Source organism: Phalacrocorax carbo, chromosome 17 (assembly GCF_963921805.1).
Source record: "Phalacrocorax carbo chromosome 17, bPhaCar2.1, whole genome shotgun sequence".
In the NCBI taxonomy this organism is placed as follows: domain Eukaryota; kingdom Metazoa; phylum Chordata; class Aves; order Suliformes; family Phalacrocoracidae; genus Phalacrocorax; species Phalacrocorax carbo.
The window spans coordinates 2,500,010-2,520,891 of NC_087529.1; the positions used below are offsets into that span (position 1 = coordinate 2,500,010).

Below are 20,882 nucleotides of genomic sequence, written 5' to 3' on the forward strand. Positions count from 1 at the left end.
GGTCCGGAGCAGCCGTGTCCCCTCAGGCCCGGCGCGGCCCTGGGCGATGGCGGCATGGCCGGAGCACCCCGCGCCTCGTGGGAGGGCCGGGCCGGGCCCCGCGGGGTGACGTCCCTCCCCGAGCACCCGCCAGCCTCCGTCAAGGACACGCTGTGGGTCACGCTGCCGAGGCGCCCCGTTGAGCAACAGCCCCGCTCCTCCGAGGCGAGCATTCGCGCATCACAGACTCAAATTGATTTACAGCACGGGGCGTTTATTGACGGTGTTAGTAACGAGCAGTTCCAAGGCACGATGAGGCCCTAAAAGCTTGCCAGGACCTTGAGAAAAATGCTGGAGTGGCGTATTTGTTGCGGGGAGGGACGGAGAGGTTCTCCTGCCGTCACAGTGCTGGAGCATTCACGCGTGTCCCTGCGTATCATCGAGCGCTCGGGGCTGCCCCGAGCCCTGAGGGCTGCTCTCAGCCAAGGGAGGCGTGCGAAGTGCCGGGCAGCATTCGCCCTGGCCAGCAGAAGCCGAGGTGCCTGTAAGATTACCGGGAAGGGGCAGCAAGCTGGGTGCCCACCACCCCTAACGCCCCGTGGAACGGCGCTGCAGGACGGGGCCGAGAGCGCGGCTGCCAGCTCAATGCCTCGCTTTATTCCTGCACCAACACCGTGACCTGTGGCAACCCCGTGTGGATTCCTCTGCACACCGACTGGCGGCCCCGCGCGCCTGCCTGCACGTGCAGTGGGGTTTCTGGTTTAGTTCGTTTCCTTTTAGGAATAACCACAGAGGGCAAGATCTGGCAACAGCTCAGGCAGCCCACCCCCACGGCGGTGCTCTACGCAGTAGGTTAGGATGAACAAATGCAAAGAACCACTTGTAATTTGAAAAGACCGTATAAACTTGACCCAAAAAAATCTTGTTTCAGTGCTTTATCTCATGATCTCCCACAAGGGCTTATGTTCCACCGCTAGGAATGATGTTTTCTGAGTATGCACGGGAACCTTGTGGTCTTCACCTGAAGCAAAATGAAAAGAAGACATGAAAAAGCACCTACTAGGGAAAAGATCCAACAAGTGAGTTGAATTCACTTGGGCTGCACTCAGCTCCAGAAAGCTTTCAGCCGGCTGGGGAGACGCCGTCAGGTTTGCTCCCCGCTGCCTCCGCGCAGGCGTAGCCAGAGCCCGGGGGTGGCCGGGGCGAGGGCAGGAGCCCCGCCGTGCCTGGGGTGGGATCTGCCCACGTCCTGCTGGGTTCCTCGGCCCCGTGGGGCCTCTCTGCTGGGAGAGGCGCGGGCTCACGTTGGCCAGCCGGAACGAGAGCTCGGTAACTCGGCATGGCTGGCTTTAGCGAGCCCAGTGCTCTTGTCTTCCCCAGGTTCTGCCAAAGCTTAAAGAAGGGGGTTCATTAGGAAGCTGCATGAATAAGCAAATACTTACAGAGCTGTTTCACTTGATCTTTTGAAGCACTGAAAATAAAGAAACAGTCACGTTATCTTCTGTATTTCCTGGCCATAGCGTTATTTTTATTAATATTTTGCAAGTGCGTAATGCCTTCCACCTTAAAACCTCAGATATTTGGTTTATCTACTGGTAATTCTAAAGCAGGAAGGAGTATGTAGCAGTTTGCTAACAGTGGAAAGCAACACTACAAGGTAGCACAGAAAGGGTAAAAAACCCCAGGGCATTGCAGCAAAATGATACTGATTTTTTCCTAAGGAACTAGAGCTTTCCATACCTTAAAAATTTTATCTTTTCGAGCCACAATTCCAAACAGTATCGTGACTGTAACCACCACAGCAGCAGCAATAACAGCCTCCTTGGGAAAGACAGGTTTTTTATCTGTCAAGAGGGAGAGGAGGTTAAATGTGCGATAGAGCAGCGCAGTCGGGTAGAACAGAACATGTCCCCGAAGTGCGGAAAGACGTGTTTCTTTTCCCGTGGCTGCCCCTGCTGATTTCAACTGTTGCTCTCTCTGCTGCCTGCAGACTGCTGTGTGGATTAGTCCCCTGGGAAGGAGCGAGCCAAGCCTTGGCAATTTTAGCGAGCGGAAGGAAGAACTGAAGCGGTGGTCTCTGAAGAAGACGACCCCCAAGGCACTCGTACGCATGGAAAGCAGGGTGGCCAGCCGTGTCCCTGGCACAGGTAACAATGCTTTCCTCCCTGTTCCCAGAGTGCAGAAATGAAAGGGGCACGGTCGGGGGCTGGGACGTGGATGCCTGGTGGGTCACCTCACCTGCGTCACCCGCCTGAGACTTGAGCCCCCAGCCCCTGCAAGGCCTCCAACCTCCCTGTTGCCCACAGGGCTATGGCCACTTCGGGAGGACAACTCCTCTCTCTTGCCTTAAGCAGCTCTTTTGGCATGACAGAACACCAGGGGCGGAGTAAGAAGTTTCAGGGGAGACCTGAGGTGCCTCAAACCACACTTGACCGTGCCCTGTCAGCGTGGGAAGTGAGACCTTGGGAGGAGCCCACCTCAGGTCACGGTTGCCAAATGCCTTTGAATAACAGGTAGAGCCGGAAAGGCCCTTCCTGGTGCTGTGGTCCAAGGCACAGGTGCAAGGAGAGCTCCTTGCTGTTGCCGTACCCTCAGAAGGTAACATGGGGAATTTACCGCTTTCCACTGACACTTCTTGATATGAATGAATTGCTATCACTATAAAAGAGAATGGAGAGTTATTTGTAAAGCTTATTATTTGACAGCAGCCTTGTTACCTTCAACAGTCAGGTGGAAATCCCTTCTCCCCTCTCCCAAAGAAGATTTCACCACGCAGGTGTAGGTGCCGTGGTCAGACTTCTGTACTTTTTTGATAGTGAGCTGAAAGACCTCGCTGGTCTGGTGCAGCTGGTAACGATTTTGCTGTAGGATCAAGATGTTGTTGTTCTTATACCAGGCTGTTTGGGCTTGAGGGTTGGATTTGGCGTTGCAGGTCAGGGTAACATCTTTGTCTTCTTCGATTTGGAGGGACTCTTCTCCAGTCAGCTGGGGAGGAACTGTTCACAGCAACGCAGTTCAACAGGTCATTAATAATGCTGCTCACTGTTTAACACAAAATAAGTTCCCTTTACACGTCTCTGGTGCACCTTTTCGATGGTGTAACCATGGAACACCATCACAGTTGTGCAGCCTTTCATGATCCCTGGGAATCAGCAGGGCAATCAGTGGCAGGGACGGTCACTCCCGTGACTCCCCTGCCCTGACTTGTATCCTTGAGAAAATCTAGGTGGAGGCAGGGACATATCCAGAGCATCTTCTTACTTAAGGGCCCACCCACTCCCTATAAAAGAGGCATTAGGTCAGGCCATAAGCACTAGTGTGCAAAGGGAGTGTCTTATCACGTGAGTTATCTCCTCCTAAATGCATTTTTTCTTGGTGAAGACAGCGTACAAGGGTGCAAAACACCCCGCCTTCACCTAGCGCCCAGACACCCAGGTGCTCAGCCCATGATTTTCTCCCATCCCAGCCATTCTGCACAGATATATCCACAGCTGCAACTCACACTGGACATCCAGGACCACAGACACCTGGACAGACTTGTCCCGTGCCAGCTTGCACGTGAAGGTGACTCCATTGTCGGACTCGGTGACCGGGAATACACAGATGTTACTGGTGTTCACTTTATTCCCATCTTTCAGATCTACTTTCCCATCTCCTCGGTACCAGAGCAGCTCCTCAGCCTGGCTGCTGTTCTGTACCAGGCACGAGAGGGAGACGGCAGGGCCGGGCAACGTAGACAGGGAGAAGTCAGCTGCGTGGTTATTTACAGACAGTTCCAAACCTGCAGAAGACGGAGAACAAGAGCACTAAGCACCCTCAGCTGTACCCTTCCCACAAAAGCTGCCCTGCCAGCTTCTCCAAGCCCTCGACCTCGGAGGAGGCATTTCAGGTGGGACTTCAGTTTTTGAGACAAGAAGTGTTTTCATCACAAAGCTGCCTTCGCAGTTTTTTTAAATAAACCAGGCTTTTGCAGCTGCCTGCAAGAACGCCAAAGCCCGACCTGTAATAAGGAAAGCTCTTTAAACCAGCAGTTACATGTAACACACAGCAAAAGATCATCCCCGTCCCGCCAGTCTTGCTCGCCCTCTTGTTGCACATCCGCGTTGCAGCATACCTGTGCCCTCTGGTTTTGTGCCCACAGCTCGACACACTGGCTTTTGGTTGGAACTGAACACGATTGAGAGTATAAATTAATCACCTCAGCCGTACCCCGGCCCATCTGAGTCCGGCTGTTGGAAAGGTGCAGTTTATCTGATGTACAAACCTCAGGATATATTAAATGAAGAATCAGTATGGGAAATAAATGTTTGTAACGGGCTGAAACTCGCTACTGTAGCCTGTGTCATAGATGAACAAACTTAAAATATGGCTCAGAATATAAAGGCAGTATAGTCCTGTGAATATGAAAAAGTCTGAAGCTCCCCGTCTCCTCCCCAGTGTTCCCAGGGGGCCAAAGCTATCACGCTTTCCACTTGGAGCAGGTTTGAAATAGGTGGCCTTGTCACCCCTGTGCCGCTCCTGCAATAACTCTGGAAAACTCAGAAGCTTCCCCATTCCCTTCTCTGCTAGTCTCAAAATCAGAGGCCAGTTTTTAGGCAGCCCTCTGGTCGCCGGGGTGCTGGTGTGGCACATCACCCTGGGCACTGCCCAGCCCCGAACAGTTTCGTACCTTGGCCTGAGGGGGCTTCAACAAAGCCACAATGGATTATTTTTCCCATTACTTACCTGTGGCTATGCAGGCCAAAAAGCAAAGGGCAAGGACAGGCGCTTCATGGGGGACTGCGAGGCTGCTTCTCTGCGCCATCTCAGAGGAGCCCAGCCGGCGTCTGTCGGAGAGAGGGTCACGGCGTTGCTGCCTCTGCTCAGGGTGCGCAGGGGGTTAATCGCTTGCTGCCATCAGACCCCCTGGGAAGGGCCCTGAAGGTGGGGACGGGGTCACCAGGGAATAGGCTAAGTTGATTTTCCTGGACCTTTTCCAGTGCAGAGCAGAATCAAGGGGATTTTACGTCTCTAATCTCTGTTGCATGAGTCTGTTGTCGCCGATCAGCTGCCTATCGGGGAGCCCATCTCTGGGACGTGTAACGCCAGACTTACCTTGGGAAGAGTCTCTGGAGAGGCTGCTTCTGCTGAGGAATGTGCAGCTCTTTCCCCTCCTTATTTATAAGGTCTGAATTTTAATATTTTATGGTAGCTCAGTAAGAAGTGAGTCCATAAAATGGGTTCAAGGCCTTGTTCAACTCCTGGATTTCTGAGCTCCCAGAAGACTGAAGAAAAGTATTTGCTGGGATCTGCTGGCTGTTTTATGAGACTTGCCGAGGCAATGAGTAACTAATGAGAGAGTTCCTGCACCAGCTATAAAGACCTTCAGCCAAAAATAATACCTTTTCCCTCTCGGCTTTCCGGGTGTTCATAACACTGTTTCAAGCCGTAGGGAGTTTATCCTACATTATCCCAGAGCAGGAGTAGGCTCCAATTCGCCCCTTCCTGCCCAAAGCTCTGCTGCTGTGTCCTCCTTTGACTGGAAAAGGAGAAAACGCACCAATTCAAGACTTTGAACTGCTTGTTGGCAGAAGAGCGAGCAGAGACGCTGTCCTGCTCACCCATGTGTACCCCCAGGGTGCTCCTGCGGTTAGCTCAGCCCCGGGCACCCCCCGACGTAGCGTGAGGATCCCCCCGTGCCTTGGACAGCTGCGTGCGTGGGCCGTGTGCCCGCTGAGGGCACGGCTGAAGCGCGGGGAAAACAGTGGCTGAAATTGCCGGCTTATACTTCAGCGGGGTGAGGGTGACGTGGTCGCAAGCGATGGGGTCCTCGCAGCCTCCGGCACATGTTCTCACCGCTGTCGGTGTCCCCACACAGGGCACAGGGCATGTCACTCGTCGGGAACTGGCTCGGCAGAGCCATAAAGTGCATTTCATGAGCAGGAGGAGCCTGGGACACGTCCTCGGCGTTTTCTTCGCCCGCAGACGCGGCGGCCCAGCTCAGCGGCGCAGAGGAGGGCAGTGAGGGCTGGCTGTGCGCAGAGAGCACGCGAGCACACAGCGCTGTTTATTGCGGGGCTGTTGCAAACATGGGGCACCTTTGAGTGTTTCTTAATATAACTTTTTACTGGTTTACCCTTAAAACTAACAGGGAATCATTTTCAGTTAAAAAAATACTTGTGTACAAAAGCCCCTTAAAGAGACAGTACTCAGCCTGTCTTCTAGAAGACTACTGGTTTAGAAATTAGTGTCCAGCCTTTGACTTACTTTTTACCTTCAAACTCAATTTAAGAAATTTTAATAAATAATTTTAGCTTTTCCCACCATTTTTAGGAAGTTATATGTCCTGTCCTTGTAGCATTCGACTAAATGTTGGCTCACGGTCCAGTACAGACTTCAGTCAAAATGCTTCTCCTAAGAGTAAAGTAATCTTTGTGGTTTGGGATTAAGCTGAGCTGAAATGGAGAGGGAGGCAGAGGAAGGGGCTGGGAAGCGGCTCGTGTGCTCCTGCCAAAAGGTGAGCCAAAGGCAGGGAGCGCGGGGAGCTCTGCACTCCCTCTGGTCCCGGCGCTGCAGTGATAATCCAGGAGCAGCAGGAGGTGTTTAGGGTAAGTGAGGATGCAAAGAATGAAAGTGTGGAGTTTTGGGGGTATTTTTTTTAGTCTAGAAATTAGAGTGAGGGAAAAGATTGTCAGACAACAGCTGGTCTGTGGTGGCTTTGTCGTGATGCAAGGCACAGCATCAAGTGGGACCTGGGAAAAATTCTGTCCCAGGTTTGCGGCAGGTCTGTGGCTGGCAGCAAGGTGAGCTCACGTTCATCCGGTTTACGTTTTTTAAATGAAGGCAACGGCAGCATCCTGTTTGGCAATGGGCTTTGAGATCTGCTGAAGGAAGAGAGACTAGAAAAGCAAGGTACTTGGCCAGAGGTACTCTAAGGCAGCATTTTTAAACCGATAAGAACTACTTTCGCAATCACTTTTTACACTTTTCTTTTGATACAGGGTGTAATTATCTCGTGGGTGTCTAACTAATGAGGTCTAGAGTTCTGTGGGTTGTGTTATCCACCTTTCCATTACGTTTATGAGGGATGTAAAGCTCATGTTCCCGAATGTAAAGTGGCCACTAATGACTCAGACTGGGAGGAACCCCTTTGGTGAGGCAGATACTCCGTAACTCTCCTCGGCAAAGGATCCAGCCCTCTCGTTTGAGGTATTTGGATCGGGCGCTGTCAAGGCTGGATTAGACAGACCACGGGCTAGAGCCAGAGTAATCCACCGCAGCGGGTCCTGCTTGTCAGCCTTACGCCAACACTGGACCAACAAACCCAGGGTAAGGCTGCTGTTAAATATGACTCTCAGCAGCCCCAAAGGGAATTAATTAATAAACACCGGTCTATTTCTGGGTGTAATCCAAGCCTTAGAAACCTGAGAGGATTTAAACATGATAGAGATCGGGCAGAAGTTTCTTTTCGACTGGGTCTCTTAACCTCTGACTCCAAACTTCACAGCAGTTTGGGTTCCACTTGGTTATCCTCAGTACCTGCAGGGGTAGGGGGCACAACCCCCACCCCCCCGCATTTTCACTGGCAGACAAGAGCTCAATTTATATTCAGCAGCGTAGTGAGGGCCGAAGGTTGCTCTTGGAGTCTGGGGCATAGCAGGATCTGCACAGGCGTGTGGAAGCTGGGGATGGTATCCATGGGTTGGTTTGTCAGGCAAACAATGCCTGTAACATGGCTGTAATCCTGCTCCAGAAAACAGGTTTCTGCAACAGTGCCTGAGGCTCTGCTGGAAGGCTGCTCCTGTCTTCCTACTCGCTGTGGTTCCCCACTCCTAATCCCTTCTTAATATGCGGTGCCGCATATTTTGCAACACTTCCATTGTTGGAGAATGATTGTAACACCCAAACCCACTGCCTCCGCTTGCCAGATATCTGGGCTGGAAAGCGAGGCTGTCGGGTAATGCTACTCGAACTTACTCAGCACTCCTGCTCCCTCCCACAAAACCTATTTTTCCCAAGTATAAAGATTATGGAGGTGTGATGTGCCCTGATTTCTCAGACTCCCAGCCCAAACCCCACGGATTTTCCACTGTTGAGATGGGCAGATCTCAAGTATTTTTTTCATCCTTTTGTTAATATTTCCATTTTCTGATGGTCCTTCTATAAAAGGTCCCAGACTACGCCATTGAACGCAGAGGAATGATGAGTGACTTTTATTTTTGGGAAGGAATAAGAATAGCGAAAAGAGCACTAAATCAGTGAATATTTTGAAAGTTTAAAATAAATTGCTTAGAGGACATTAAACAGTCAAATGAAAAGTAGGCATTAATGAAGAGACAGACCCGGAGACAAATAAAGCAGCCGAGAAGCCCTCAGGAAGGCGAAGCTCCGGCACAAGTGTTGGGCGCGGATGCCATCTGCTGGATAGCCACCCACGGGAGCTGCAGCCCGGCGGGTGAGTGTCCGGGCGGGAGGAAAGTCACCTTCTGGGAGCCCTGAAACAGGATGAGATCCCTGCGATGTCCACGGCAGAGGCCCAGAGGCAGTAAATCCTGCGGAAGACTAAAGCAGTGCCACGCGCCTGGACAGGTCTGCCGAAACCTTTGGGTGACTGGCTCGGAGGAGGAGGCTCTGTTTCTGAGAGGGTAGTTCCCCTCGTGCTTTTCGTCTGTGCTCCTGGTGATGCAGCAAAGGACCATATCCTGGCCTTTTACTGACATGGCTATACTCATATTTCTCTTGCAGAAGGATGAGTAAATTAGGCTTAGAGAACCTCAGTCATCACTTTAAACAATTGCTCCTGGATCTTTTAAACCCTTCCGCTTTGAAATGAGTGCAAGAAACAGAACCTCGTTCCAGCAGGGCAAGCCTAACCTTTCGTCAAGAGCATCGAAGCACTTGCCAGTGTTTCCTCTGCGGTGAAGAAAATATCCAAGGACTGTGGAAACCCTTAGGGCTGCGCATGAAAGCCCCACCGAATCGCTGCAGTGCAGTACGCGCGGCTGTCTGTTGCCAGCAGCCAGTGTCGTCCCGCTCTTTGCTGGCCGCTCTGGGTTACATCCAGCGCTGGTGGGTGCCCAAAGTCACCAGTCTTGGCTTAGCAGACTAAAGATAGTACACTAGCGTGGCCGTTGCTATCCGACTCTGAGAATTACGTGCCAAATAAAAGGAGATGTGAAAAGAACTTGGCGTTAAATTAGCAATATAGGTCCCCTGCAGGAGATAAAAGTGACTTATCTGCATTAAATTCCACTTAAATGCCGGCCCGTGTAGCTTCAGCTTTCACACCTAGCAGTGCTCAGGGAAATTAATACTATTAGTCTTTGCTTTGCACCATCCACTCATGAAACTCCATTTTCTACCTCATCGAACCAATCTGCAAGGCGGTCTGCCTCAGCCACGGGGTAAGACTGTATCGTAGCAGTGATTATCTGCAGGTTCCCATGATTTTGTTCTTTTTCTGGACAGAAAACATGCCTCTGGCACAGATGGGTTGGACTTCGAGGGGGTTTTGTTTCCTCTGGGAAGACAAAAATGATGGAGGATGAAGCTGGGTGCCTGTTTCTTGCCTGATTTAGATGCTCTCTGATGGCCGATACGGGATGTGCCCTAGCAGTATTCCCAAACGTGCTTCTTTTTCAAGACAATTCTGCTGTGGCTGCTCTACAGCCTGGACCTCAGATATTTTTGTCTACCTAGGAACTTTCATCGCCAGTGGGATTTCTTGTAAGTGCTCTGCTGGAAAACCAAGTGCTGATTTGATCTTGTGAAGTGCTGCCAAACAATATTAGCAGTTTTAACTTCCCTGCTGTGGCGTCATCCCTAGTTCCCTCTGCGAGGAACCTGCAAAGACCGAGCCGCGCCGTCTTTCCAGTTCGTGGGGAACCATTTGCGGCCAATCTTGAGGAGGAAACTGCACTCCTCCTCCGTGACTGGAACCACTGCGGAGAGTGTCATAAGGCAAAAGCCACAGCCCCTCAGAAACCACCTTCCCGAGTGCCAGGGCTGCAGCTCTCAGCAAGCCCGAGCGCAGGGCAGAGCCGAGGAGGAAGAGGAAGACGCTTCTTGCAGGTCGGTCCCTAATCTGTGGACCTACCTGGGGATGAGGAAGGCAGAGCTCTCTTAGGTTGGCCCAAGGAAGTGCGAAGGTTTTGCTCTTACTGGCTGCCGAGAAGATGAGTGGATCACTCATCAGCCTCCTGACACATGCTGCTTTTACAATTGGTTTGTTGAAATTCCAGACAACTGGGGTTTTATCAGCTAAAAAGGGAAACGAGTTCAGTTACTCTGCATAAATTCAGAGCAATTTATTTGTAGACTGAGGACTTAAAGCTATGTAGCTGTGATCACTTCTGAGACAGCCAAATTCCCACTTGACGTTCCTTCTCCCTTTTGGCTTAAGAACATCCCAATGACCGAGGTCTTTGGCTTTTCCAGTTTAATTAGATCTGGGATATCTTTTTGATGGTTAATCCCCATTCCCTGCTCGTCCCTCTCCTAATGACTGTGCAGCGCAGATGAGCCCCAAGAAAGAGAAGCCAATTTACTCTCCTTTTCCTCGGGGCCCTTTTGATGCTGTACCATGCTCGGCTTGCATAAAAGTTTGCATCATCTGATCTTCCCACAAAGGAGCCCAGAATGCAGTGGGATGAAAGAGTCATACCGCTGACGGTTCCCCTGAAAATCAGTTTTCTGTGCTAAGTTCGGAGCTTGTGTCTCCAACAGGAAATGCCAGAGCTGGGAAGCAGATGTGCACATGAGATACTGCTGACAAGTTAAACAGCGATCGACAGGAATCTGCTGTTGGAGATGGACGCTTTCAACGTTTCGTGTACTGTGACGCAATTATTATGGAGCAAGCTCTTCTGCTTGTTATTCCTTATCATCTCACCCGCCTCAAAAAAGGAATTAGCAAGGACGTGAATGGAGGAAACACCAAAGTACTATTTATGTATCTCCTCGGGGGCATGGAGTAGATCGCCATACAGCGATGTGCAATACAAAACATCAAACGGTGTTAAAACGTCTGTAATCCCCCGGAGGTGGGGTCTGAGCTGGCAGCGCCGTCAGGGCAGGACACACGCGCTTCCCTCCAGGAAGCTGGGCAGCAGGAGAAGCACTTTGGCCCCTGTGAACTGCAGCTTGTCACCGTGCCAAGGCAAGAGGCCACCCCGCTCCTCCCACCTCCAGCCGCGCTGGTGATTTGTGTTTAGGCTTTATCCTTTCAATCACAGAATGGTTTGGGTCGGAAGGGACCTTTGGAGCCCATCCAGCCCAGCCCCCCTGCAGTGAGCGGGGACATCTTCAGCTGGACCAGGTTGCTCAGAGCCCCGTCCAGCCTGACCTTGGATGTTTCCAGGGATGGGGCATCGACCACCTCTCTGGGCAACCTGGGCCGGGGTTTTACTACCCTCAGTGTAAAAAATTTCTTCCTTACATCCAGTCTAAATCCATCCTCCTTTAGTTTAAAACCATCCCCCCTTGCCCTGTTTTGGAGGGGATTCTGCTGCAACGGCGTGTTGTGACACCCTTCGAGGGACGGGGTGCATCGCCACGCGCTGGTCTTTGCCCCCCCCATGGGCAATAACTCGCTCTTGGGTTATTATTCGTGATAATAATCCCCCTGCCCTGCTCCCGCGGGGGCTGGGGGGAGCGCGGGGAGCCAAAGGCTGCTTTCTCCTGGTGGGGGCGGGAGAAACACCCTTTCTCAGGGGAGCGCAGGGGGGTCCTCGCCGCCGCCCCCCCCCCCGCCTCAGCCCCCAGCGCCGCCGTCCGCGGCCCTCCCCGCGGCGGGGGCAGCGGCGCGGCCAGCAGGGGGCGCCGCAGCGCTCACCGCCGCCTCACCCCGCCGTGACGCAGCGCTCCCTACCGCCTCTCATTGGTCACTCGCCGCCTCGCCCATGCGACCCCGCCCCTCGGCCCGTCGCTCATTGGCGGGAGGCGGAAGGAGGGTCCGCCCCAGGGTGGGGCGAGAGCCACCGCCTCCGCCTCCTCGTCCTCCCGCAGCCCGGCGGAGCGGCGGGCCCGGGGCGTGCGGCGGGGCCATGGCGGGCGCGATGCGGGGGCTCGGCCGGCGGCGGGGGCGGCTGCTCCTCCCGCTCCTCTGCGCCCTGCTGCTGGGCCCGGCCCGCGCCGCGCACATCAAGAAGGCGGAGGTGGCGGCGGCGGCGGCGGCGGCGGCGCCCGGCGAGACGCTGCGGTACCTGCACTCGGCCGAGCTGGGCGAGGCGCTGCGGGCGCTGGCGGCCGCGGCCCCCCCGGGCCTGGCTCGGCTCTTCAGCATCGGCGACTCGGTGGAGGGGCGGCCGCTGTGGGTGCTGCGCCTCACGGCGGGGCTGGGGCCGGAGCGGGCCGGCGAGGAGCCCGGCGGAGCGGCCCTGCCCGGCCGGCCGCAGGTGAAGCTGGTGGGGAACATGCACGGGGACGAGCCGCTGGCGCGGCCGCTGCTGCTGCGCCTGGCCCAGGAGCTGGTGCGGGGCTGGGCCGGCGGCGAGGAGCGCATCGGCCGCTTGCTCAACACCACCGACCTCTACCTGCTGCCCAGCCTCAACCCCGACGGCTTCGAGCGCGCCCGCGAAGGCGACTGCGGCGGCGGGGCGGAGGGCGGCCGGGAGAACGGCCGCGGCCGCGACCTCAACCGCAGCTTCCCCGACCAGTTCGGGGCCGCCGAGCCCGACCTGGAGCCCGTACCCGAGGTGCGAGCCCTCATCGCCTGGATGCGCCGCAACAAGTGAGTGCGGCCCGGCCCCGCTCCCCGCACCCCGCTCCGGGGATGGGGGACCCTCGCCTCCGCTCCCCGGCGGCTTCAGCTCGCTGTCAGCCTTTCCCAGCGCTTCCTAGCAGTGCTTGAGGGGCGGGGAAGCCATTTCCCACCTGTTTCTCCCCAGCCTGCGCAGGGGTTGGCCTGTTTTCGCACGTGGTGGACGTCCCGCACCTAGTGAGCGGCTGACCCGCACGCCGGCCAGCGTGTGCAGGAGAGCAGTTCAGTGGCTGCGGTTGCCACGCGCCTGGTGAGGGGTCACGCTAGCCCCGCTGGGCACAGCCCGTGCCCGGGCACCCCCAACCTCCGTAGCCATCCGCATGTCTCCCTTCTCCAGGAGCATGTGGGTGGAAACTCCTCATCTTGAGCTTCTCTGTGGGTCTTGCTCTTGGGACCAATAATGCTTTCACCATGAGCTGTGGGATGCTTAAAGTATTTGGGGTTAAGCGTTTAGCTGGTCTGTGAACAAACATGTAAACAAGAGAGTTGTGTCAAGCAGGGCTTCTCCCCCATCTTCGTGTTTCATGGAAAATTCCCTGGATTTAGCAATAATGCTTTGTGCAGCAGCATTTCCAGATGCAGGCCCTGCTCCCGCAGCCCTCTGCCCTTCTGTCATGTCGAAGCACGCGGGGCTGAGCCGTAAGCACCCACGCTGACCCGTCAGGCTCTCACCTGAACCGAGGGGGTGAATGGTGAGAGGCTGCTGTGCCCAGAGAGGGACAACCTGGGAGGGGAGACGGTGCCTGCGGAGCCCAGCTCCGGTTCGGGTCCCTGGGCGGCCCCGGGCGGTGCAGCGGCCGGGCTGGGCGCTCTCTTCGTTTGCTGTGTGTTCTTTAGAAAACTCTGGAAGGTCGAACTACTAAGGTCAGCACAACCACCTGTGTGAAGTTGTGCAGGGAAAGCCATAATGCAAAGTCTGATCGGACACGAGCAACGCGCTGAGATGAGCTGCGGCCCTCTTCCCAAGATGGGGATGGAGAGAGAAAGGGGCAGGGGTTGGCCGATGGCCGGGGTGCGCTGGAGGGCTCTTGGCCAGACCCAACCAAGGCGCGCAGTCTTCGGCATCGTACCGTGTTTGCTCAGGTTTAGGGAACAAAATTTGCTGGGAAGAACTATGTTTATAAAAACTTGGTGGGTGGTGGTGCCCATGGGGATTGTTGCTCTAGAGGAGTTTTGTGAACGCACCAGTAACTGGCTTGTGCTGAGGATCCTTTAGGACAGCTCTGATGCAGCAGTTTGCACCAGACTTAGTTACTAGGGAAACTCATGCCCATTCTTAATACCATTTGGAAAATACCTTGAGCTTTTAATTTTTTTGCAAGTGCTTGAGGTGAGATTTGCCTGTAAGCCGATGTGAAACAGGAAGAACGTGGTGCTCTGTGCACCCCTCTGCCTGGCAGCACCAGTTAATGCTGGTACAATCGTTAGACTAACATAACCGCTGATAGAAAAACAAGTGGGTAAACAGAACTGTTTGATTAAAAAAGGAGATAGTGGGTGTAATGCAATTTGAATGCGGCACTTTAAGCGAGGCAAAGGTATTGGTCACGTTACCTCTGCTCAGAAACTAAATCCCGTTTGACCAAGTGAGGAGGAGAGCTCTTTTCCCCCTCAACGCTGTATTTGATGGAAAGAGGAAGAGCAGAGACAATTGCCTTTGGGATTCATTGAAATGCTTACGCTGCCTGTGATCAAATTAAAGTGTGATATAGGGCATGCCGTGCTGTATTTTCTGACTTGGGGTTTTAACAGCTCTGTCACATGTCCAGATTTTATTTGTGCAAGCCAGTTCTGTTGCACATACTGAGCATTGCTCAAAGCTCGATGAAGAGCCATGTACGTCGCTTTACGCGCAGGGCGCCGCTTGTTGAGGTCTCTGTCTTAGGCTGGAGCAAGAAACTTGTTTTGCCTCCAGTAATGCCAGATGTCAGTTTGGGGAGTGAATATAGCCGTTCTGAGAGTTGGTTAATTGCAAAAACCTGCTGACTTCCCCAACGTGCTCCCTCTTGGATGCTGTTCAGACCCTCTGACGATCCTGCTCGCTGTGTTGGAGGCGGGTGTTAATGGGAGGGGGTATGCCTCTGGGGACAGTGTATCTTTTATCCGACTCAGTGTTGGACGAGAGCATATCTGTTCCTGTAACCCTGGTGTAGCTGCAGCTCCGCAGGGGTTCTCCCTGCACGGGGCTCGTGGAGCCGCAGCCGATCGCTTCCTCTTCCAAAGTCGCGTTACCGCTGGGCAGCTCGTCCAGTTTGCCTTGTTGATCCCAAGCAGAGTTTGGAGGCTCCTGAGAGAACACGGTGTGGATGGGAAGGCAGCAGAATAGTGGGTTGGGTGGCTGTAGCTGGCTTCCTGTTGAAACTGTTCCAGTATGACTCTTTCTTTCTCTTCTTTTCCTCCTTCCCAACCCCAGGTTTCTGCTCTCTGGCAATCTTCACGGTGGCTCGGTGGTTGCAAGCTATCCCTATGATGACTCTCCCACACATAAGCCCACAGGAGTCTACAGTAAATCAGCTGATGACGAAGTGTTCAAATATTTGGCAAAAGCTTACGCGTCACACCACCCTATAATGAGAACTGGCAAACCCAATTGCCCTGGCGAGGAGGGAGAGACCTTCCAAGATGGTATCACAAACGGTGCCCAGTGGTACGATGTGGAAGGTAAGCTGTAGTGGTGAATCGCCCCAGCTCTGCTGGTTCCCCTAACAGACTGTCTTAGAGAAATAGTTTCTTGCTCTCACTGAGAACTGACATCCAAACCAGTGGCAATTATTGCAGAGGAAAGGACAGTGGGCGGAGTGATATTTTTAGCTTTTGAATTTGTTCTAGCAGCTTGAAGTGAGGGGAAGCAGTATCACAGGCACACCAGTAAGTGCCTGATGAATCACAGCCTGGGAGATGTTCGTAGGGAATAGATCACGGCAAACTGGAGGGTTCTTTCTGACCCTGTTAGGTGCTGGAGAGTTATCCTGCACGTGGGAGGCTTCGATTGGCAATTGAACTGTCATTTGGTCTCCAGGTGGCTACTAAATTCTGATACAGGAAAGAGGAAGCTCTTGTTGAAGGTATTAAATCATGCTGCTGTATCGTGAGGTTATTTGAACCGCCAAACTTGTAATTCTACAAATGATTATAGAACAGCCTGGTGTAAAACTATGTAAAATGATTTAAATGTGTGGTATGAGCTAACATAGCTGCTCTCGGTGGAGGTGGGGTAGGGAGCTTTTCCGTGAACTGCTCTGCTGCCAGACCTGTGCAGAGAGTGAAACCAGTACAGCCTGTTCTCGTCCACTGGTGCAGTGGGATGTAGAAGGGATATGAAATTTGGTCTGCCGGGGCTTCTAGGAGAGCTCCTGTTCCCTCCATTAGGCAGCTGCACTGGGAGGTGATCTGAATATAAGGAAATTACCTCCCTGTGCCAGCGCTCTGCTTGTGTGGAGGTGGCTGGCCTGGCTCAGCCGCGCTGAGCTGCTCTGTGTGCACTGGTTTTGCTTAAAATGGGCTTTAGAGGACAGCTTTTGTGACGAGATGTTCTTGTGGAAAAGGCTCTCTGGGCTGTTGGGATGAGAAATCATGGCTGTGTCATTAGAAGAAGTTACACCATTGCTGTGCTCCCTCAGCGGATGTTGTACAACCGTGGCCTCGCCAGGCAGTGCAGAAACTCCTCGGGTGAGGACACCACAAAAACCTTGCATAAATGATCCGAAGAAGTTGCGTTGCTGCGCCTGGACTGCTCTGCTTTGCCTCACGCGAGGGCTGAGGGATGATGGCAGGAGTGCTGAGCAAGCAGTGGCATCGAATGTTGCTCATCCTTCAGAGCTTACAGCTGGAGAAATTCTAAAAAGATGATGTTTTGGAGAAACATGGGCTTCAGAGCTGACTCCGATCTTAACCCTGCATCCACCTTGCTCAGGAAGGAGGGAGAGGGATCCAGCACTGGGCCTGAACACGTCACCTCTGCTGGAAGAGGAATTCTTGATTTCAGTAGTGACTGAATCATCCCCCAGGATTTCACTGGTCAAGATTTCAGCCTGGAGCAGAGGAGGCCGAGGGCAGCCCTCATGGCGCTCTGCAGCCCCCTCCCGAGGGCAGGAGGAGGGGCAGGTGCTGATCGCTTCTCTCTGGTGACCAAGGCCAGGCCCCGAGGGAACGGCAGGGAGATGTGCCAGGGGAGGGTGAGGCTGGGCATTAGGGAAAGGCCCTTCCCCCAGAGGGTGGTGGAGCCCTGGAACAGGCTCCCCAGGGAGGCATCGCGGCACCAGCCTGGCGATGTTCAAGAAGCACTTGGACAAGGCCCTCAGAGCCATGGTGTGAATTTGGGGTGTCCTGGGCAGGGACAGGAGCTGTACTCGATGGTCCTTGTGGGTCCCTCCCAGCTCAGGGCATTCTAAGATGATATGAAATAAGATGCCATGTTCAAATAAGAGGCAGTTTTACCTCTTTCTCTAGCAGCCATCTCCTTCCCTCCACCCTTTGGAGCACACCAGCCCTGATGGTTGCCGGCTCGAGGTTCACTCTGCTGCTGTGGAAAGTCCAGCAGGAGGAAGGTTTGTGTAATCTGGTGAATTTGCTTACGAGGGAACAGGATATCCTGGATGATCTGTGCTGCCTTGTTCTGGTGGCAGTTGTTATCGGCAAACATCTCAGTCGGGAGGTTTGTTAGCTGCAGCTCTAACACTTTCTGCCCTTGTAATGAAGCAGGATGGGTGTGCTCTGAAGGGAGGCTGGTTCCAGAGCTTTGGGCCTGGGTTCCCCCGCTCCCAGTGAGCGTCATTTTTCACCACAGCGTTAACCACATCCTCCTGCTGGGATGTGAGGCCCCTGGCTAGTGGCTGTGGCACTGGGTGCAAGCCTTTCAGGCTGCCTTTGCCTTGTCAGCGAGCAGAGCAGTGGTTTCACCTACTTTCCTTTCACAGCAAACGGCAAGGTGTGAACTGAAGACTGGTTTGCTCCATGCTGCCGTCACTGTGGTTTATACTGTGTCTAACAGCCTCCATCCCCTGCGGAAACAAACCCTTTCGCTGTGAGAAGCCGCAATCTCAGTCTCGGCGCTGATGGCTGTAGGCGATTCATGGGCAGAGGTTGTAGAGAGGGTGCACTGACACCAACTCTGAGTAGAGCATTGCTGAGCTTGGCAGCCCTGGGCGGTTTCTCCCCTAAGCGGTGATTTACGTCTCGTGGCTGTTGAAGGCGCACACGTGGAGGGCGATGGCAGCCCTTGGAGCACCTCCCAGACTGTCGAGTGTAACCCACGGGGGCTGAGATCCAGGGAAGAGCTCGGATGAACGAAGATACCGCAGAGGCCAGTACGCCTGTTTTTTTTGATGCTGTCTGTAGTTACTGTGCCCCTTCAGGGTTTTAGGGGCTAACATTTATTTTTAATGGTGGATGAAGAGCAGGCAAAGGGGGGTCAGCTGTACGCAGTGTGCGGCAGAAGTGGCAAAACCACCACAGTGGCTGTATTGACTCATCTGACTCTGCCAAGGACTGCCGAGGCTCCTACTCGGACCAGGAGGCCTTTCCCAATGACCGCAGAATGTAATTGTGCGGTAAAATGAGGCTGGGGAAATCCCGGTACCCTGCGGGAGCTCGCTGGGCTGAGCTCTAGAGATACCCAGAGCGTGCGGTTCTGTGAGCGGTGCGGGGCATGCACTTGTGGCCTGTGGATCGGGTTGTGTCAGGAGAGGCTGCTGGCTCCAAGCGAACTAAAGCCAGGAAAAACAAAGAAATGAGAACATAATGTCTCAACAGGTAGAATTTTCCCTGCCACGTTTTATCCTGTGAAATCAGACATGCTGGAAGGCCAGCTGCTGTGGGATTCATTGTCCCAGAGTTCCCAGTTCAGGTTTATGCTGGTGCCAGACCTCGTTAACTTTCATTTGAGTTTGCAAACAACCTTTTTCATGTGTCAAACCGAGGTGGCAAGTACCAACCATTGGAGTAATTGTTAAGGTCAAGTGCGCCCAGAGAGAGGCGGCTCTCCGCCAGACGGCTGAACTTGGCTTCTGCATTCCAGCTGCTATAGATAAGCACGTGTGTGACTGGGGTTGTTCTTTAGAGGCTATCTCTGTTGTACATGCCATAACTCTTCCTTCCTTTTTAACCTCTGAGGGCTTTAACTACCAAGTGGCTGGTTCAGATGAAGAAAATACATGCAGATCTGGGCTGGTGTATGGTCCAGGTGACGCTTGGAAAGCTGTTAAGAAACTCTTTAAGTCTTATCTGTGGGAAGGATGTGCTTGCCTTTATTTTGTAAAGAGCCCAGTTCAGAAACTGAATTCAACGTGACTTTCAGGGGGGTGTTTTGTGGGCAGCCCTGGAAGGTCTTGTTATTTGCAGTCGCTTCCTGTAAGTTATTTTCCTTGCTAGTTTGACTCTCTGATGTCCAAGTGTTTGAGATGTTTCGTGTTTCCTGGAAGGCGCTTCTCAGGTTGAAAGTAGATTTAGGTTATGTTTGTGCTTACTGGGTTGTTTTGAGTGTGGCTGCTAGCCACACTGAGCTTCCGACCAGCTTTTAGTGGTGTCAAACTCAGAGCAATTAAAAGCAGTGCTGAGAACAGCGGGTGCTCATGGCATCGCTGCAGTGGCCTCTTTCCTGGGCACGGCAGAAGGCGGGTGACAGAGTGTGAGCTCTGGTAGAAGCTTTCAGCCACATCTTTCTGGGATATGCACAATGAGCTGCCCGTATGTGTTTGTGTTTTTATAAAACCCTTACTGCAAATGTTTCTTTCTTGAGAAAAGTACTGGCTTGGTGGTGTGAGGGTCTGATGCCTCTTTTCACATCTAACGTGAGCGGGTGGGCAGTGCTGTGGCGCTGCAGGTCTTGGGAAGGCTCTACCCTCCTCTTTGAGAGAGCCCTGGGAAGGCTGCAGGGCTGTGCTGCTCTGGGCTGTGCCATGCAGCTGCTGGAGTGGGAGGCTGAAACCTCACCTCTGAGTTTCAATGATTTCAGAATGACTTCAGACCAAAACGTTCCTCTGCCTGTTTGGTGCTGCTGCTGTGCTCACCTGGCCTCATGCTACGAGACGGTCGGTTCTGTCCGCAGAGTAAGCAACTTGTGCCCCGTATTTAATCACGTCTCTAGCTTGCTTTGTGCTGCCTGTGCTCTCTGCAGAGCATACAGGACCATTTCTCTGCTTTGCCATAGCTGCCTGCTTCAGCAAGAGCTGGAATTAGAGAGCGTTCTGCATAGTGCAGTTTGAAAATAGTCCTTCCTGGCTGGCCTGGAAGGCTTCTCCTGGCACGTGGTGTATTTATGGTATCTGGATCCCCGGGCTTGACTGTAGAGAGCTGCATTCCCTGGCTTGCCTGCCTGGTGCAGAGCTTGGCAGGGAGCAGAGGCACGCTTGTCAGAGCAAACTGTGCAGTCCTCGTGCTGCGAGAGGTCTGGGACCCTTGCCTGAAGTGCAGTCCTGATGCTCAAGGGCTGGGACAGAGCAGGGGAGAGGTTTGTTCTGAGCATTTTTGTGACCTACTGCCAGCCAGGGACTGGCTTGCTGTGACTGGAAGCTGTTCACTTTTGCTTTGCTTTCCTCGCTGGTAAAACAGGCGTGGTGGTGTTGGGTTGACGGTTGGACTTGATGATCTTACAGGTCTTTTCCAACCTTAGTGATTCCGTGATGCTTCATTGGGAGGCTGAAGCTTTACACAGTGTGGGCTAAAAGACACCCTGTGGTTAAAAAATGCTGGAATAAATCCAGCAGGTTATCCCAGATAGTACCCAAATGGGTAGGTGCAGCAGAAGCACTGTAGTCTGGCAGTTCTTTGTCTCGGGTGTGCTTTTTCTGCTCTGCTCCTTGAATGCAGTGCTCTGCTAGTGGTAGGCTGTGTGCAGGTCTCCCTCTACACCTCCCGATCTTCTGCAGAGCCAGGAGAGGCTGTGCAGATGGTATATGGAAAAATACATAATTCCATATGCTGTAAAAATAACTGTCCTGCCCTGTAATGGGGCCATGCGAAGGCCAAATCTGTGCAGCAGATACAATCCAAATTTTCAAGCATGCAATGGACTACTTTCTCAAAGAGACAGTTTTACCAAAATTGATGTAGCAAGCTCTAATTTAGTCCGTTGCTGCTCTATTATGGGTGAGCATCTGTCCTAAATTTACTTGAAAGGCAGATGAAGCACTAAATATGCTTTATAATGGCTCTGGTTTACGTATGG

At 53.2% G+C, this 20,882-nt stretch overlaps 2 protein-coding genes across 3 annotated transcripts in view; one reads left to right on the forward strand and one right to left on the reverse strand.

Moving 5' to 3' along the window:
- Nucleotides 1-909: 909 nt before the first annotated feature.
- TMIGD1 (transmembrane and immunoglobulin domain containing 1) lies at nucleotides 910-5,395 on the reverse strand. Of its 2 annotated transcripts, XM_064467549.1 has the most exons (7): nucleotides 5,074-5,395; nucleotides 4,705-4,805; nucleotides 3,482-3,760; nucleotides 2,697-2,975; nucleotides 1,720-1,823; nucleotides 1,422-1,450; nucleotides 910-1,000 (listed from the first exon to the last, which is right to left on the reverse strand). In XM_064467549.1, the coding sequence occupies exons 2-7, from the start codon at nucleotides 4,781-4,783 to the stop codon at nucleotides 997-999; spliced, it is 774 nt and encodes a 257-aa protein (XP_064323619.1). In that variant the 5' UTR covers nucleotides 4,784-4,805; nucleotides 5,074-5,395; the 3' UTR covers nucleotides 910-996. The 2 variants fall into 2 exon arrangements, with proteins under 2 accessions (XP_064323619.1, XP_009504391.2); XM_009506096.2 differs by lacking the exon at nucleotides 910-1,000 and having other exon boundaries at nucleotides 1,418-1,450.
- Nucleotides 5,396-11,936: 6,541 nt separating this feature from the next.
- CPD (carboxypeptidase D) overlaps nucleotides 11,937-20,882 on the forward strand; it is a 28,207-nt gene continuing 19,261 nt past the window's right edge. Inside the window, exons 1-2 of the mRNA XM_064468193.1 lie at nucleotides 11,937-12,688; nucleotides 15,132-15,379. Of these exons, the coding sequence (XP_064324263.1) occupies nucleotides 12,003-12,688; nucleotides 15,132-15,379 (934 nt within the window). The 5' untranslated portion in view covers nucleotides 11,937-12,002. The remainder of the gene's footprint in view (nucleotides 12,689-15,131; nucleotides 15,380-20,882) is intronic.

What these genes read in the sequence shown, in the direction of transcription:
- TMIGD1 (XM_064467549.1), bottom strand. Translation starts at nt 4,783, where the DNA reads ATGGCGCAGAGAAGCAGCCTCGCAGTCCCCCATGAAGCGCCTGTCCTT. An exon ending in TGTGGTCCTGGATGTCCAGT is followed by an intron (nt 2,976 to 3,481) that starts GTGAGTTGCAGC and finishes TGCTGTGAACAG; the next exon opens with TTCCTCCCCAGCTGACTGGA. An exon ending in GAAAAGATAAAATTTTTAAG is followed by an intron (nt 1,451 to 1,719) that starts GTATGGAAAGCT and finishes CTTTATTTTCAG; the next exon opens with TGCTTCAAAAGATCAAGTGA.